The 18,107-nt window shown below is 43.4% G+C and overlaps 2 protein-coding genes across 6 annotated transcripts in view; one reads left to right on the top strand and one right to left on the bottom strand.

Annotated features, from left to right (window-relative positions):
* Positions 1 to 212: 212 nt before the first annotated feature.
* setd6 (SET domain containing 6, protein lysine methyltransferase) lies at positions 213 to 5,258 on the top strand. Its single transcript, XM_083916054.1, is given in 10 exon segments — positions 213 to 314; positions 921 to 1,001; positions 1,179 to 1,323; positions 1,402 to 1,543; positions 1,698 to 1,892; positions 2,019 to 2,175; positions 3,724 to 3,904; positions 4,041 to 4,177; positions 4,817 to 4,904; positions 4,907 to 5,258. Coding segments are annotated over 10 exon segments (1,404 nt in total). The 5' UTR covers positions 213 to 287; the 3' UTR covers positions 5,158 to 5,258.
* Positions 5,259 to 6,424: 1,166 nt separating this feature from the next.
* cnot1 (CCR4-NOT transcription complex, subunit 1) overlaps positions 6,425 to 18,107 on the bottom strand; it is a 30,969-nt gene continuing 19,286 nt past the window's right edge. For all 5 annotated transcript variants that reach the window (XM_083916181.1, XM_083916179.1, XM_083916183.1 and 2 more), the window contains exons 25-49: positions 17,891 to 18,070; positions 17,465 to 17,581; positions 17,266 to 17,376; positions 16,972 to 17,049; positions 16,546 to 16,723; positions 16,095 to 16,249; positions 15,609 to 15,905; positions 15,337 to 15,477; positions 14,926 to 15,030; positions 14,646 to 14,765; positions 14,160 to 14,354; positions 13,902 to 14,044; positions 13,536 to 13,644; positions 13,184 to 13,353; positions 11,922 to 12,153; positions 11,581 to 11,829; positions 10,915 to 11,078; positions 10,616 to 10,733; positions 10,396 to 10,497; positions 9,954 to 10,127; positions 9,189 to 9,338; positions 8,910 to 9,090; positions 8,031 to 8,163; positions 7,814 to 7,948; positions 6,425 to 7,343 (exon numbers count right to left, since the gene is read on the bottom strand). In XM_083916181.1, the coding sequence (XP_083772307.1) occupies positions 7,265 to 7,343; positions 7,814 to 7,948; positions 8,031 to 8,163; positions 8,910 to 9,090; positions 9,189 to 9,338; positions 9,954 to 10,127; positions 10,396 to 10,497; positions 10,616 to 10,733; positions 10,915 to 11,078; positions 11,581 to 11,829; positions 11,922 to 12,153; positions 13,184 to 13,353; positions 13,536 to 13,644; positions 13,902 to 14,044; positions 14,160 to 14,354; positions 14,646 to 14,765; positions 14,926 to 15,030; positions 15,337 to 15,477; positions 15,609 to 15,905; positions 16,095 to 16,249; positions 16,546 to 16,723; positions 16,972 to 17,049; positions 17,266 to 17,376; positions 17,465 to 17,581; positions 17,891 to 18,070 (3,816 nt within the window). In that variant the 3' untranslated portion in view covers positions 6,425 to 7,264. The remainder of the gene's footprint in view (positions 7,344 to 7,813; positions 7,949 to 8,030; positions 8,164 to 8,909; positions 9,091 to 9,188; positions 9,339 to 9,953; positions 10,128 to 10,395; positions 10,498 to 10,615; positions 10,734 to 10,914; positions 11,079 to 11,580; positions 11,830 to 11,921; positions 12,154 to 13,183; positions 13,354 to 13,535; positions 13,645 to 13,901; positions 14,045 to 14,159; positions 14,355 to 14,645; positions 14,766 to 14,925; positions 15,031 to 15,336; positions 15,478 to 15,608; positions 15,906 to 16,094; positions 16,250 to 16,545; positions 16,724 to 16,971; positions 17,050 to 17,265; positions 17,377 to 17,464; positions 17,582 to 17,890; positions 18,071 to 18,107) is intronic.

Genomic DNA, 18,107 nt, shown 5'->3' with positions numbered 1-18,107 from the left:
GTACTGTAGCACTTTCTGGTGCAGTGTTGCCCTGGCAACCTGTAGTGTGGGACTCCAATATGGCGGATGGGCTCAGACCCCTCCCAAATTGTCACGTGTCTGCTCCATATTCATACACATTCTGCTTTTTCTCAATAGTATATGCTCCTCCTTTAACTTCAGCTTCATGTCTGTTTGGGTCCAACCCACATGTTCCAACCAACCACGTTTCCTTAACAGTCCGCATCCTCGAGTTAGCTCTGGGCTAACTAACGTTAGCATCGGTGCCTCGGAACTACATTTACAAGATGGCAACCACAGCGAAACGACCCAAGGTGAATCCGTTTGAACTAAAACTTCACACACGGTACAGCTGGAGCTGTTTGTGTAACGGTATGCGCTAACTTAGCTGACTGCTGCCGAGGTTTCCGACTACAGAACGTTGAGGTTCTGTGTGGCAGTTAGACCCAATCTGCGTAACGTAGATGAGCCACTTCTTCTCGCAGTGAGTCTGTATCCAGCTGTTGCTGCTGTTCCTTTTTAGAGGAAGAAGTTAACGCGGCGGCAGTGGTGACTGTCACTGTAGTTTCAGGCGGCTGTGGCTTAGTGGTAGAGTAGGTCGTCCTCCATTCGAGAGATCGGTGGTTTGAACCCCCGGTCCACATGTGGAAGACACTTGGGCAAGACACTGAAATGCTCCCCGTGCAGCACATGGGTGTGTAAATGCGGTGTCAATGGTTAGATTAGATGGTATGTAGATCCACTGCCATCACTGTGAATGGGTGAATGTGACAAGTAGTGTGAAAGCGCCTTGAGTAGTCAGAAGACTAGAAAGGCGCTATATATTAGTTTGACAGTAAAACCAAAAGCTCCATATTCCACTGTCGGCTACTCATGCCTGCTCAGATGCTGATGTGAAGTTTGTATCCATGCGCTGACAGGTAGATGATGGTTCAGAGATGAATCCGCTGCAGATCTTCCTCCAGTGGTGCAGCACGGTCGGCTTGGTCGTCAGCACTAAGGTATGTCCTTCACACAGCTAGTGTTCTGCCACTGCCTTGCTCATGAATCGGTCTCTGGGGCAGGCTATTAGCTGTGTTTTCCTGACATTTTTCCATTTTTCATTATTTGACGAAAGTTTTTGAAAAAGGTGCATTTATCCCACTGTACCTAAACATACTGGCCGTCTCTCCCTGCAGGTTTGTGTGAGTAAAGAGGGAACAGTGGCAGAGTATGGGATGTTGGCTAAGGAGAACATAGAGAAGGGGGAGGTCTTATTTACCATCCCCAGGTCTGCTCTTCTCCACCAGGACACCAGTAAGGTCTCTGCCCTGCTGGAGAAAGGTGAACGTTATTCCACAGAAGTTTCCCCAAGATGGAAGCTGCCTGTATCCCTCTGTAACCTGTCTCTCCCCCTCTCAGACAGCTCAGAGCTGGAGAGCTCGTCCGGGTGGGTGCCCCTGCTGCTGGCTCTGCTTTATGAATATACATCTTCACAGTCCCACTGGAAACCCTACCTCTCTCTGTGGACTGACTTCAAGATGCTGGACCACCCCATGTTCTGGTAAGAACCGGTGTCAAATCAGTGTCCCAACCCTCTCCACCGGTCAATGTCAAGGAAAAAAGCCATTACATGGACAAACAGTAACAACTTTTTCCCTTTCATTTTCTGTTAATGGAGTGTGAATTTTCTAGTCATGTACAGTTGATGCCTTCAGGTCTAAAGAGGAGAGAGACAGACTGTTGAGGGGAACAGGCGTCCCAGAGGCTGTGGATACAGACTTGACTAACATCCAGAGGGAATACACAGACGTGGTCCTTCCCTTCATCACCAAGCATCCTGACCTCTGGAACCCAGATACACACACACTGGAGCTGTACACACAGCTGGTGGCCTTTGTTATGGCCTATAGGTCGGTGAGCATGAGACAAAAGATCCACAAAGTATCTGGATCTTCTTTTCCTCGTTGTCCCTTAAAGTCACCCGTGATCCCCTCTTTCCTTTCCACCCCCTCCCCTGTTCCTCCTCCTGCCTGTAGCTTCCAAGAGCCACACGAAGAGGACAGTGGTGATGATGATGATGATGAGGAGGAGGAGGAGGAGGAAGAAAAGGCCCGAAATCCACCAATGATGGTTCCCATGGCCGACATGCTTAACCACGTGTCCAATCACAATGCTAATCTGGAGTTTACACCGGTGAGGGGTAGGGATGTCAGGATAAACCGACTTTGTTAAATAACCATAAGAATTGTATAAGGTATGATGTCTGTGGTGTCGTGATCCCTGCACTGCTGACCTGTGGAAACCATTCTCACCAGTCAAGTAACATAAGAAGAAAAGCTGAAACATGTCAGAGCGACTGACATTCCAGCCTTATATCCACCATAAAAGCTCCTTAAATCTGCAGCATGGGAGCATTACGCATATCTGCAGACTGAGCAGGGAGTTGTCGGAGAACATGGATCTCCAGTTTGTGTAGCGTCTAAAAGTGAGTGCAAAGGGTCCAACACATATCACTAATGCACTTATTGGATCAAGGCGTCAGCTTAATGAAATGGAATGGAATGATTACCACTACCTTCCATCATGTTGGAGATAATCATCCAGCCCTTTCTGCTCAAGTCTGTGTGAAAACTGTGAACTAGTTAATGTCACATTACTAAATTAAGGGGCCGTCCACAAAAATGTGTGTATTTTTGAGAGCGTGTGTTTCTCTGCACGGTTTGGCCTTTCATCCGCACTTACCGCAGTTGGGGGCTCCTGAAACTGAAATTCTTTGTAACCGAAGTCCAGGTTGAACTTTTTCTGTTTCAGCAGACAGTTCAGCATGTGTGGACAGGAAAAGCGCAATTTCTTGTCCACATTGTTTGACGGCACACTGCGACGGTAAACAATAAATTGTATCTATGGAGACGTGTGGAGCACTTCAGACATGATCAGCTGATGGAGTTGCTGTTATGGAAGACCTCGCCAAAATACTGGTACTATTTAGCAACTTCTCAGCACTTTGTGTGTGTCTCACTGTCAGTCCACGCGAAGGAAATGCCCGGCCTCACTTCAACATTGTTGTTTTTCTGGTATGAATGTTTCCAGCCTTGTGATTGGCTAAAATGGCCTTCCTGTTAGGAGTGCTATCGCTACCTACTGCTTTGACATGTTCATGACGTTGTGTGAGGCAGATTTTGCGGTTTCATGTGGACGGAGATATTTATAACACCGGTGGTGTGGACGGGAACTTTTTCTGTTAACCGGGGGCCATAAAAGTTCAGTTTCAAAATTACCTGTGTTCGTGTGGACTAGGTCTGAACCAAACCAGTTTAAACTGGTCTGGAGGAGTTCACAACATCTTCCTGTTTACTGTCTACGTCTGGTGGAGAGATGTAGTAGTCACCTGGATGGAACTCCAGTTCTATGAGTAGGTTCCCTCTATTTCCTATAGTAAGTAGGCTGACATGTTTTATGTTCAGGACCAAAACAATGCTTGTGTGTCTCTTTCCTTCCATTGTCTCCAATAATGTCCCTGATTAATAATCGTGATAACTGAAATTTCCTGACAATAATCATATTATCAAAATCTCATATGGTGATGTCCCTAATGAAGGGAAACATCTCTTAATAATGGTCTTTTTTTGGTTTCACACATCTAGTGTTGTTTAGTTTGCCAGAACTTACTTATCTGTAAAAACAGTTTTTTTTTCTCACTTTGTTTTAACTCTTCATTTCTCTACACGTGATCTTCCTCAGGACAGTCTGAAGATGGTCTGTGTGCGGCCCATCCATAAAGGCCAGGAGGTGTTTAACACCTACGGGCAGATGGCCAACTGGCAGCTGCTGCATATGTACGGCTTCACAGAGCCGCATCAAAGCAACAGCAACGACACTGCCGACATCCCCATCACCAACCTCTACAGAGCCGCCACACAAGGTGACAAGAGTGTTGACACAATTACAGCAGGACGAGAGAAGTGTAAAAGAACCAAGATAATACATTTCTTCTGATGTGGCCTCAAGTACAGCCCTGTTAATGTGCGCTTCCTCTCAACCCTCCCTCCTCTTCCCAGGTATTCAATCTGATCTGGAGCGGCAGGTGGTGGAGGAGAAGTGGGAGATGCTGTGGGAGATGATGCAGCACAAAGGAGCCTTGGTCTTCAGTAAACAGGGCTGCCTTACAGACACAGAGCTACATACTGTGCTCAAGGTAAGGGGGTACATGCAACAGTGCTGTTTACATGAAACCTGGGAAACACACAGAAGACCGAGACAGGGTATCTGCAGGTTTCAGCGAATCAAATTTAAGACTTTTAAGACCTTTTTACTGCCATCATCAATGAAATTTGAGACCGAAAACACTATAAATCTAGGCGATGGTTGGGGGATCCTGCTGTATTACAACCCAAGCATAGCATGTGTCACTCAATGAGACTCATTCAAGTTTACTTTCTCTTTATTGAACAAAAAAGACCTGTTGTCGCTGCAGATAGCTCGCTTCTGAGGAAGGGCGTCCAAAACGAGTTATACTGACCTCGTCTCGGGTGGCGACAGATGTGAGCAAACGGATGTAGTCCAGCCAACGCTCAATTATTTTAACTAACTCATCGTCGTAGACTAGCAAGCATGCAAATAACCATTTATATCAGCACCTAGTAAAGTAGCCTCTACATCTCATCGAAAAGTCCCGCAAGAAAAAGAAAAAAATATATAACCACAATTTTAAGACCTTTGTGTAATGTATTTAAACTAGCATTTAACATTTTTAAGGATGCGCGGACACCCTGCGAGATGGAATATTTGAGGAATGTCTGCCTTTGGAAACAACTCCTGCTTGGTGCATCTTCAGGTGCTGTGCATGTCAAGGGAGGAGTTCTCAGAGATCAAAGATAACGAGGGATGGGAGGAGGATGAGGAAGACGACATGTCACTCGCTTTCCCAACGACAGTCTACCTGGATTAAAGGCTTCGTGGAAACTGCTGCTTCACAAAGCTGCCCATCTGACTGGTATGTCCTACGGAGGCTGGGAGGAGGGGAAGATGGAGAGAGAGGGTGAGAACAACGAGCAGGCGCTGATGGAGGACACGGTAGCGCTTGAAGGACTGAGCAGCAGGCAGCAGAATGCCCTGCAGGTACGCTGTGGCCAGAAGAGCATCCTGCACAGACTCATTGAGCTCACAAAGTCGTGACTTTGGCTGCAGCAGGAGCCAGGCCACAGGACGAGTGGGGGGCAAGCTGAAGTGTCTCTCCAAATACACTGTCAAATGTTTTTGTGAAGACGGAAATTATTTAGAACAGTCCGTGCTCTGCACTCCTGTTAATAAAGTGTTCAAATGCAAGAGGTTTTGCCATTGTGTACATTGCATAGCTATGCTAAGTGCATAATGTGCAAAAGCAACCAAATAAAACGTTTGTTACTCAACATGTTTCCAAATATTGACTTGCATCCAGTTGAATGATTGAAGGAAAGATCTTATTTTGCAGTTTATAGGTGCGAGCCAAAATACAGAACTACAGACTGCGGTCTGCAGGTCAGGCTCCAATGTAAAGAATTTACTGTAAAAGGCCTGAGGAAGATGCAAACCAGAGGTTCTCAAACTTTGTCCCTGACGTACCACCTCAGTAAATATCAGGCTCTCTCCAGTCCCACCACTAAGACAGATGTTAAAATACAGTGGCGTAGGCCTGCACTATTCAGCTACAGACAGGAAGGTTTATTCCTAATCAGAAGATTATTTATTGTTAACCGTCTTCAGCCACAGTCACGCTGTATGAAGGGGTAGCATCAGAACTGACATGTCAGTGTTTTCAAACCAATCTTTTTGCCTCTGCTCACAATCTTTCCATGACAGTTTAGCTTGTAATTCATGAATGTGACTACGTAGCAGACTGATACTGAAACAAGATATAACAGGAAATGCTAAACATATTTAATTACATTTTAAGGATCTTAAAAGTATAAGTATTTTCTCAGTATTATATTCATTTAGTAAATGTTTCCTTTTTTTGTTTAGGAGATTTCTTCAAGTACCACCAGAGAGAGTTTGAGTACCACTGATGTAAACAATCAAATGTCTTTCTATAGTCAGTAATTGATTGATACTGGAGCCTGACAGTGTGCAGAGCGTTGCTCCCTGTAACCCAGTGCGGAGATCTGTTCCAAGCCATTTACCGTTAGAGAGGTAACATTTTCTAACCCTGTGTAGGCAGGGCAGGCCTCCCATTCTTCTGGATGTACATTGCAAAGTAGAGGATTATGTTTTCTAATAAATACAAAGAGTGTTTGAAAAGTAGGTACAGTATGAAGTTCTGAGGTTTTACAGCAAACTGTAAAGAATATTGAAACAGTAAATGATTATTCAATGTAAATGCATTGATAGAAAGTGATACCTACTTCTGAAACCGCTGGTATATTAGCACCATCAATTTCTAAATGAACACAGATGCCTTGCAGTTTGAATGCTTTATTTCCTGTATGTATGCATACTGCAGTTAAGTAGCAAGAACTAAAGGCAAACTAGAAAGGACTACAAAATACAACACATGGACCAATACATTTACAAAACATTCAAAATGTTACAAAATGGGCTGTATTGGTCCTTCTATTGTTGTTCTTCAATTTGGATCTTTGTACAAATCGTCAAGATACGATATCGCCACCACTTTGCACAATTTACAAGTGCCAGGGAGAGACTTCCAGAGCCAGTTTCAAATGGACAAACCATCAGAAAACTGTCTCCACCGACACACCAGGAGTAGACCCCCACCCCACCTGGGAGACTAAACTTAATCTTCCTGTCCCACTCAGGGATAAAAAAAGAATCAAATTAAAGTAGCAGGCAGCTTTTCTCTTCATCTACCATTCAGCCTCTGAAAGCAAAAACAAAGTCAGAAAAAAGGATTTGTGGGGGAGGGAAGCAAACCAAGGACTTTGGTAGTGAGTGGAAATATGTTTTGATGTCTTTACATGTCAGGGTACATTTTGACATGTGCATTGCTCTCCACGCATCTACTCTTCCGCTCTCCCTTTTTTCCAATATTTACATCAAAGCATCAAAAAAAGTATATTAAACAGCATGTCCCAATCCATTATCTCCATCTTAATTCAGTCCCCAAGGGATAAACCAAAATCTAACTCTTTAGATCCGTGAGCAGTAGTCATTCCATCCACATTTCAAATGACTGTGGTTGCAGGTTTCTCCAGTGCCAACAGTAAATAGGGAGGTGTGTGTGGTGGGGGAGTGGGACAAGGCCGCGCCGTCTCTCCCGAGGGCTACGAGCTGGCTGGTACACAGGCTAGCTGGCACCGGTGCCTTCCATCACCTGCTGGGCCTGCTTCTGTCCCATGCAGCACTGGGCTACTGACTGGAACAGCCTGAGGAGAGGGGAGTTGTAAGAACAGCAACGTCTGTTAATCCTTGGAACTCTGCAATAGAGGGAGCTCTCACTGTCCATCCGTACCGTGCCCAAGCACGCTTCACGGTTAAAGTCTAGTTTGTTTGACCAGTCTGAGTACAACTGTACCGTGGCACAGCACACTCTGCGATATTTGAACTATAAACATCTATTCGTTTTTAAGACATGATCATGTTGATAATTTCTTCTGCAAGTGCTTTGAATGTCACGTAACATGATGTCATGAATGTTTAACGTGGTGGCAGGAGAAACAGAAGCCTTCTCTTCCTGCTGCAGAAGAATGAATGCTCTAAATATTATACTTTTTATTTTAGATCGTTTTATAGAGCATCATGTAAAAGAAATCCTTTCTGCTATCAAGTGTTGAATGTTCAAGCTCAGTTATTGTACACAAATATGACAGAACTACAAGTCAAATAGGGAACCTACTTCTCAATCTCAGGGGCACAGTGCACAAAGTCGTGACTCCAGAACTTGAAGGCAGGATTCTTGATCAGCTCGATGAATGTGATGAGGAGACCCCATGGGTGAGGCCTGTTCACTATCAGCCTCTCCAACAGAACCCTGGAAGAGGAGAAAGCGTTAAACAGCACTTGTAGTAATATCTTCACCTTGCCGATGCTTTGATGTATTCCTTTCCTCTCACCTGGTGATCTGCTCCTGGATGGCCTCGGTGTTGGCCTCGGCAAACAGATAGAGCATGGTGCAGCTGAAGTAGTGAGTGTGGCTGTTGGGGTAGCGCAGCTGATTGGCGATCGCATTCAAGAACAGGTAGCGCCCTGAAAAGACATGGACACCTGATTAGAGTGCTCTGCCCTTTCTCTCAGTCATTCTTAAAACGTTTTCCGTCCACACAGCCTAGACTAAAGAAATATCTGCGTCCACAGAAGAAAAAAAACAAAACCCAGTGAAACCAGCTAAAGACGCTGTAGTACACATGCCAGGCCTGGATGTGGCGCTGTAACTGCCACAGAAATAAGCCAACAAAGAAGAAGAGACGGGGAGACGCTGTGGAGAGTACAAACACCGGAGAGTTTCTCTCCGTTTTCAAATCTTCCCATTCTGGGACCTGGTTTTAGAAGATCCTGTTTTCAGGCTTGAATAACACCGGCTCTGTGTGGATCATCTATAAACACACCTGAGTCTAATGATGTGCTCGTTATTAAGCAGCTGAAGCCTGTCACAGGTTTGATAATCTTTAGACTCAGGTGTGTTTGGAGCAGGGAGAAACCTAAAACATGCAGCACAGTGGCTCTCCAGGAGCAGGATTGGGCACCCCCGGTGTGGATGGTCGGCCAAAACGATACAAAAGTTGTGCAGTTACAGGAAAACGCACCTCCATGAGGACAGGCCCTAAGTTTCCCAAAAACCTAACTAAATGTTAAAATGAACCTACAATCCACAGAATTAGGGGAAACCCATGTAGGGCAACTCATGTCTTGAGTATTGATTGGCTTAGAAAAAACAGCTAAAAACTTTGAATTGCCCAGCACTTGTCTACTATTTTGAGATGCTGCCCCCTTACCCTCAGTGTCCAGGTCCACAGCCAGGTTCTGGAAGATGTCCATGTGTGCAGAGTGGGTGATGGTGCTCATGGAGGGGGTGCTGCCCTTGTTGTGGATGTGAGCGATTGCCTGTGTGCCCACATACAACACTAGAGCATTGATCAGCTGGATGTTGTAGCGGTTTCCTGGCTCGTTGGACACCTGAAGACAAAAAAAAGAAAAAAAGAGACAAATGAACCAAGTTGACCTTTGAAGAAGTCTGATGCTAATCATTTAAAAAGGGTCTACAATGCTCCAACCTGCAGGTTGCTGCGCAGCTCAGACAAGAAGGTGACTGGTGAACGAGTCTTCAGATATGAGTCCAGATCCTTCTTGAACTGGGAAGGCATAACACCTGTGAAGTTGGTGAGGATACGGGGTGCAATGTTGATCTCACTCAGCATGTCCACCTGCAGCCGGGGTTTTAATAAAACACAGATTTGTGAGATCATTTATCAGTCTAAACAAAGCCCAAACAAGGCTGAAGAAACTGATTCTGTAGACCAAGTCAAATCAAAATGGTATGGTGTCCATAAAAAGGTTCTGCTGATCTCAGCCACACTTTGAAACACCAGTGATTTTATTGCTGGTCGGTATACCAAGTTTAACTTTGAGTACATAGCTGAAACACTTCATCATGGAGGACAAATATTTTGCTACCTATTGAACACTATGGTCAGGGCAAGCTGTGAGTGCGTCTTAATAGGGGGGCACCTATTAAATGTGCACTCTTCTTACTGATGGTTATAACTTTCAACAACTATAACAAATAACCTATAAATACCTCTTTAACAGGACAAAACATCGCACACAACTATTTATGACACAAAGGAATAATAATTGTACATTTACAAATTAAAGTGCTGTAAAAAAATGAGCTTGAAATACAGTTCAACCGTCAGACTTAAAAAATACTGTGGTTCAAATGTGTTGGTACGCTCCCAGCACTACTGTGAATGTATATTAACAGCTGATTTTAAAGTGTGTGTGTGTGTGTGTGTGTGTGTGTGTGTGTGTCCATTTACCTTGAGATTGGGTGTGAAAGGGTCAGGGAGCCTCATGTTGCGTGGAAAGGCACTGAGGATGAGGTTGCGGAGCTGAATGCAGTTGGGTGGGATAACATCACAGAAGCCGTAATGGTAGTCACACAGGAACTCTGGGAAGTCATGCAGCAGGACCAGGAGCACTCGCAGTGTGCCCTGAAACAGACAGAGATAACAGACAGGGGAAGCAAAGAGATTAGTTTTAGGTATTCCGAACAGTTACCACAAAACATTTGTACATAAAGAACTATTATTATGCAGGACTAGGTCTATAAAAACATTTACAGCCCCATGAGGAATCGTCCTGCAATCTAATACTATTCTAGTAACAGAAATAAAATCGATACTAGGATTTGAAATTGATGACAGTTTTGGCACTATATACATTCATCAACAACAGCATTGAGAGAAAATGAGAGTGCACCTTGTAGAGGATTTGCATAGGTTTGTTGAGCTCTACATTCCTCAGGAATGGGGCCAGGTACTTGAAGAGATCAATCAGCAGCTGTGCGTACATGGGCCAACCCTTGAAGAATACAGCAGTGGATTAGACCAAAAATTTAAAAACACAAATGGGGAAAGCAGCTAAATTTATGGATCAACAAGACTATATGTTTGGTATTTAATGTCTTATTCTTGCATACCTTCTGCTGTGGTGTATGTGCTAGCATCCTGGCGATGAAGATGCGATGGGAGATGAGTTCCAGCCATGCGTACACAAAGCCAGGAGCTTTGGTAGGTCTCAGGATGTGGAAAGTATTGCTGTACATAATATGGACAAAGTGAGTTCAAAACAAAGTGCAGCAATCACAGACCAAAACATTAAAATATCTTCATTAGCACAATATCAGCCCCGAGTGAGCCTTCTCTTTCCCCCCCACACTTAACACAGGTTCCTGGAAGGAGACCCCTCAGCTATGATTGATCCATGTGGATGTCTTACCAGAAGGCGGTGAGTGTCTGAAAGTTGATGGTCTCCAGAACATGTTCAGGAGCATTGAGCTCCAACAGCAGCATGATGAAAATGCGGTGGTATGGCAGCTGCTGGAATTCTGTCTGACGAACATCATGGTCCTGAATGAGCACTCCAACTACGATACCCAGCACCTAAAAGAACAATGTTGAGCACAATCCGAATCAAGTAAAGCAGTCAGTAAAAGGCTGTCGGCAGTATATACAGAGGAGATGAGCATTGATATTGCCTGTGGCCGTTGACCCTTTATAATCAAAAAGGAAATTATGATCAGGCTTTCCAGTCAACAATGAAGGATTCTGATATGCCCTGACAGGCATTTCAGGAAAATAGTTTCTCCAAACTTGGTTTTAAAAAGGTAGTTGAATTAAGTTAAATTAAAGGATTTAAAAGTCTATTTATGTAGCATTCTTTGTAGCCCTCCTAGTTTGAGCAGAATAAACATCGTCAAACTGGTGGGCTCTTGAGATTATAATTTGATTGAAAAGCTCTGAAAAAAGACAGCTCCAGTTCGACATTTAAGCTAACATACCTACGTAGAAAATGCTTAGCACAACAAAAAAACAATGATTAATAATGCACATGTAATGGACTGTTCTTTCACGGATGTTAAATGAGGTTTGTTTATTGCTGTACCTTGTTAAGGAGGTTGATTTTGGTCACTGTGTTGGTGGCCTCTCCAGAGTGTTTGACCAGCAGGGCTATGAGCCTAACAAAGGCATCCAGATTGTGGTAACACTTGGCTCTGATTATGGCTGCACTGGCTGCTGGGTTGTGCTGCTGCTCAGCCTGGGCCCGATAGCTTATCTCCACACACATTTCTGTGCACAGTCGGAAGAACCTTGTGATCAGGTCATCGGTCTTCAGGATGCCCTGCTGGTGCATCTGGAGGAAAAAGAAAACAGATAAAAATGAGGAACAAGGGTCAGAGTGGCTTTGGATCTTTTGCACTTGAATTAACTGATGAGAGTATTTACCTGGCCTACAAAGGCTGAGAAAGCTTTGGTGCTGTCCCTGCCAGCAGCAGCTGAATGGTACAAGTTGACCCATTCCCTCAGGAGGTACTCCGCCTTCTCCCTCAGGCCTGGAGGATCATCATATTCTGAAGCCTGTGAGATCCCAGAGTGCATCATAAAGTTTGGTCCTCCATGGGCCCGGTCGATCATGGCCTCATAGTTGGAGCGCACAACATCCATCAGCTGGGGAAGACTGAGGACAAAGAGGTGATGGAAAGTCAGTTTTATTTCTTTAAGATGCTGATTCCTAAGTCAAATAGTAAAAACTTCAAAATGGCCTTAAATAAATGTATGGCAACACTGGATAAAACAGAACACTGATAACATGCAGGTTGTAAAAGCAAAATCTGGTCAAGTGGTATTTTATTTCATGTTTGTTTTCAAGTTGTAATGATTTTGAACCTCCACTGTCTTATTTGATATATTTCTAATTCAACATAATTAAGCAATTCTGCAGTAGACCAGTCAAGCTGCAGTTTTATATGCAGTGACTATTTTGAAGTCATTTCATGAAAAGGTTAAGATTATCTTTTGACAAAATGAAAATCATCACTAGATCAACATGTATGATTCCAGTAAATAGTTTCCAGTGACAAACAGGTCTCCACTTAGAGATGACTTTTTCAGAGGAGGATTTAAAGAGAGCTTCATCACATGGCAACAACAATTAAGAGTTGTTCTGATACCTGTATTGGAAGAGAGTTCACAAGTCTGCACAGATTTGATAACACAGAGCCCTGAAAGAAATCTACTTTAAAGTAGTTTTATGTTCTTTTTCAGTTATGATATATATATATATATATATATATATATATATATATATATATATTTTTAGCACACTGATATTGGATCTGTACTTGGTAGTGGTCCAAATAACAGAAGAACTGGACTCATCACTGAAGCCCTCTTCAGGAAGGGGCAGAGCAAACTGTTCTTCCTGAGGAAACGCCGACCCTTCAGTGTGTGCAACAGGCTCTTTTGTCATAACTCGTGCAGGAATTGTGAGGTCATCGTGACCTTGACACCTCCAAAATCTAATCAATTCATCCCTGAGTGGACATTCATGCCAAATTTGAACTAATTATCTGGGTTCCTGAGATTTCATGTTCACAAGAATTGCATGGACGGGCAACCAGAAAAACATAATGCCTTCGACCACATTCATTTATTTTTTTTGATGCTACCGAGGCATTAAAAGAAAAGTTAACATTGTAGCCGTTTACCCCTCTGGTGCGTTGGCTCTGGAGTGTGCACAGGTCCTCATTAAAGTCTCAATTGTGTGGAAGAGGTCAGCCTCTGTGACATGGCTGACACTGCGTTCATCTACCAGCAGGAGCTTCACCAACTGCATGGCAAATGCAACTGCCATGTAGTGCAGTCCATTTTCCATTGACTAGAAGAAAACAAAAAGCAACGCAAGCTTGTAATGGCTTTAACAAAAAACAACAACTTCAAAGTCAAAAGTGAAAACTATTTCCTAATAATGTGTTTAGTATAACTGTTGAAAAAAATCCCTTCGTAAGTATTTACGCCAAACCAGAATATAAGAGTGAATGACTCCATTTGTAAGTGTACCTGTGCCAGGTGCAGGTCATATTGCTGCATATTCACAAGATGGTTCCTGATCAGAAGCTCCACTGCCTCTACGTTGTATTTGTACTCATCACGGCATTCAATCAGACACCTGTAAACAAACACAGCAAACTGAAATATTGCTAAATATCTTATACATGTAGCCACCTTATGTCATGCACCACAGGGGGACATTTTTACTTATTTTCAACAACCCTAATATCAATTAACTGTTCAGATTTACAGTAATCTACCCAGAGGCTAAATTGGTCTTTACGAATCAATTTTTGAAATCAGTGAGGGTGAGGGGGGCTTCAAACTTCAACAAAGCATAAATAATGGCTTGAAATTAAATGTGTTCTGACTCACCTGGTGATCTGCTTATTGCACCACTGGGGTCCATAGGCACGTCCATCCTGTAGGGCTTTAAGCACCAAAAGGTGGCACTCCCTGTAGCGGAGCAGTAAGTCAGCATCAGCACCACTAGTAGCATCCAGAAGACCTTCCACAGCCTGGGAAATAAGAGAAACTAATTTAGTAAAACACAGGTTAGCACGAATTAACCCTCCACTTTGCCTCCCCTCACACAATTTTTAAAGATTTCAATTGTAAAAGTAACTGCCCTACCTTCTGTAGAAGGCCAAGTGCAGCAATGCCGTCCCTGGAGTTCCGAGCCAAGGCCACAGCTTCCAGCAGGCTGCGCAGAGCCTGAGTCAGGGGGTTCATGGCCAGGGCTGGAGGGATAGCATGAAGATGTTGCTCCAAGTCAGCCATGCACTTATCGTAGATCTGAGCCACATCATCTGTGGCCCATGCCTGTTGCTGTTAACAGAGATACAGAGAGATTAGATTATATTCTGTGGGTTTAAAACGAAAACACCTATCACTGACACTGACGACATTAGCAGGGGAACTTTTTCAAATGCTGGCTGCTTTAACTTTTAAAAACTTTATTAAAAAGGACCCACGGAAATTATATAAGGTTATCTCTTTGTTCTAGATTTGGACAAAACCAGAATATAAACAATAACACTGTAGCCCCTTTCAATGCTACCTTCACCAGTCTTTCTAGCTCTTAAGTTTTGTTTTTCGGATCCAGAAAAGAAAACCAACCTTCATGGGCTGAGCCAAGAAGCCAGTGGGTTGGGAGAGATCATTGCTGGGTAGGAAACCTGGAACGTTCCTGGCAAACTCCTCATATACAGCCAGTTGCTTTGGGTCAACTCCTCCCACCTACAACACAAAAAGGCATTTCCTTACTTTGTACACACCTTGTTAAATAACAGTTACAGTCTTGCTACACGGAAACATGATCCTATTGGAAATGGACAGATCCAGTAACCGTAAATTATGTTTTGATGCATTAAATGACTGGATATTACAGGGGTCTTACCTTGAGTCTGATCTGCTCAGGCATACGTTCAGCCTGGTAAGTCAGAACAACAGGATCACAGTAACGCCGTCCCTCTTGGCGTGCATGCTTCCTCAGCTCAAACTCCTAGAAGAGTCAAGTTAAAAAGACACTAGACATTTCAATGTACCGTATTTTTAAATTAAAAGTCGCAGGTTTTTTTAGTCATCAGGGCCAATAAAAATACATACAAGTACCCAATCAAATGCAACATTCATAATTCTGAAGTAGCTGTAGTAAATGTCTTGAAGTTAGTACAGAAACCTCCCTTTGATAATATTTATTTAGGCTTACCCATTATCTTTACATATTTCATGCTGAGCTGACATTAGTTCATGTATCAGAAACCCATTGATATTTACAGCTGTTGAGCTAGTCTTCTTTAAATCTCACCGTGGCTAGTCTTTTGTCCATTTCAGGGCCAGCCTTCTCCACAGCAGTTTTCTGAATGAAGCAGCAAGCCAATTCACAATTGTCTTGGGCAATCCTGGCTGCAGCCTCTTCCATCATTTCCCTCTGTTGGGGAGTTGGTGCCTGAGGGAATATACACCTTAAGTTAAAGAAGCAGGAATTGTACAAGGGAAAGCTTTATTGATGCTTCGTCTATATTTTATTATATCTTATGGAACACTGGCATAAGCCCCTCACGTAGTGATTGAGCTTACCCTAAGTGCAGCTGCAAAGCTGTTCTTAAGGTTGGTGGCAATGCTCATGAGCAGGGGCTCGCGGCAGGTGATCATGGCCATGCCAGCAGTCAGGTTTCTCATCATATGGTGAGCAGCCACACGCATGCGGGACTCCTCTGAATCCAGGGCAAAGTCCTTCCTGATGATCTGCTCACAGGTCGTCATGGCTATTTTGATAGAGCGGTCAACCACTGGGTGCACCAGCTCCTGAACCGCTCGCTCTACTGACTGCCTTACACACTGCTTTAACTGAGGATGAGCCTGTAGCAGAGAAATCTATAAAGAGAAGCATGACAGAAAATTCAAGAAAGGAAAAACAATTAAAAGAATAATAGCAACAGGATAAAGAAAATATACAAAAGCGGTGTGTGTGTGTGTGTGTGTGTGTGTGTGTGTGTGTGTGTGTGACTGTTTTTAGGTGGAACAATGACTTCTGTCAGTGGTCTGCAGGTACCAAACACTTACGTTGACATTTATATTGATGTGTGGAGCCAGGCCGGCCAAGGCATACACATTGATGTCGTGGTAACTGAACTGTGGGGTGGGGGGCCCAGTGGTTGTGCAAGTGGTGGTGGTGGCAGCTGGTGTTGAAGGAGGGGCTGCGAATGGAACAAAGTCTCCTGTTGGTCACAAAACAATGATTGGATTAAAATCACATGAAACAGCTGACATTCAGACAACATAAACTGAAAGCATGCCAAAAAACAAACAAGTAATACACTAAGGTTTTTAAAGCTGCAGTTGGCAATTCTGGCAGATCGAGCCGACTCAGTCAAATATCGATTGTTTACAACTCTCACACCCCTCCCCAACGACAACCGAGCTCCTCCGCTCCCTCCCATCAAGTCTTTCAAAATGTAGATGTACATTACTTGAAAGCAGTATTGCAGTTCAAAAGTACACATGCAGCATTCACCTGTGGTAGAAACTGGCAGCATCTCCTCTGGAGGCTTTGTCTCTTTCTTTGGTGCAGACAGCTGCTCCTCCAGGCTTTTTAGCTTCTCTTTGTCCTTGAGCAAGTTTCCTGGCTTGAGGTCATTGATGTCCAGAGACAAGTTCTTACACAGAACTTCAATCTCAAACTTTAAGTTGAGCTACAGTAAACAAAAGAAAAGTGAGAAATAATTTCAATGTTTAAGTTTACCAAGATGCTATTGTAGGTATGAGTAAATACATTTTATTTTTATAGCTAGAAGTGGCAATATACAGGTTGTGGACAATAATGCGATTGTCAACCAACACATTCTGTATCGCATGGCCTATTTGGATATTCATATTACTAAACCAAAAAATGTTGAGGGGGAGCCTTTTAAGAAGTTATATGGGAAGAATAATCTATTACCTTGAGGTCATGTTCTTGATGCAGCTCAGCGAGAACATTCATGATGGCCATGGTCCAGGGGTTCTGGGGCCTGAAGACCTACAACATCAGAGATGCACAAGTCAAATTAAATATTGATAGACTTACCTGATTTCCAGAGTGATTTGACTAAGTTAAGCTATGTATAAGAGTTTTATTAGTATAGTAGCAGTTATTTTTGTCTGAAGTAAATATAACAGCATGACATACTGGGAAGTGGTATGAGGTAATGCCAATGGCATGGAGACACCTCTCGTCTGCAAATATTTCACTTACCATGCTCCGTAGACTGGACTCCAAAACTTTGGCCACAAAGGGAACCACATACAGTAGCTCCTGCTGGCCTTTCACATAGGCCTCCAGTAGCAGAGACTTGACTTCCAGATCCTGGGAAAAGGAGAAAAATGTGTTAGTCAACTGGAATCATGAAATTACATGAAATGACGCAACTAAATAAATTGTTACAGATTCTTACTGTGTAAAGAATTGGCTTGTTTTTGGCCAGTGTAATCATGCCCAACCAGTGGCCCAAGTTCTTCAGCAGTGAGCGATCAGAGAAATTGGCAGCTGCCTTGTCAGAGGTCAACAGAACCTGAAAGAAATGGAGAGATGGAGGAGAGTGTCAGTATTTTTGCAAATTATGAGTTCTTAAGCAGTGCTGCAACTGTAGTAATCAGAAACAAAAAATGTATCTGGCATGATCATGTAAGGTCAGAAGACTTGACATGCAGTTGTTCAATGTGAGCGACTAAAGTGTAAAATGCCATAAGACACTGTCTCACATGTTGAAATCCAGCAATTATGAATATCCTTGTGTGCAAAGGGGTACTGAGAGATATTTTACACAAGGCAAGGCAGGCAAAACACCCACAAGCTACCATCATACCCCCAACTGCTTTACCTTGATATTCCTGTAAGTCTCATTGAGGACCATCTTCACAAACTCAGGGTTCTTGAGAGTGTCCAGAAAGTTAGAGTAGAGACCATGAAAGTTGGGCTCAATGCTGACACGCTTCATCACCAGGTACTGAGACACCCATGGCATAAACTCTTCCTTCACAGTCTCTTTCAACTCTTCAACCTGAAAAAAAAAGCAAATTTGGTTTTAAAACAGCTTC

Source organism: Echiichthys vipera, assembly GCF_963691815.1.
Source record: "Echiichthys vipera genome assembly, chromosome: 7".
Classification (NCBI taxonomy): domain Eukaryota; kingdom Metazoa; phylum Chordata; class Actinopteri; order Perciformes; family Trachinidae; genus Echiichthys; species Echiichthys vipera.
Note: the sequence above shows the minus strand (reverse complement) of the source record. Positions and strands in the feature narration are given on the sequence as shown.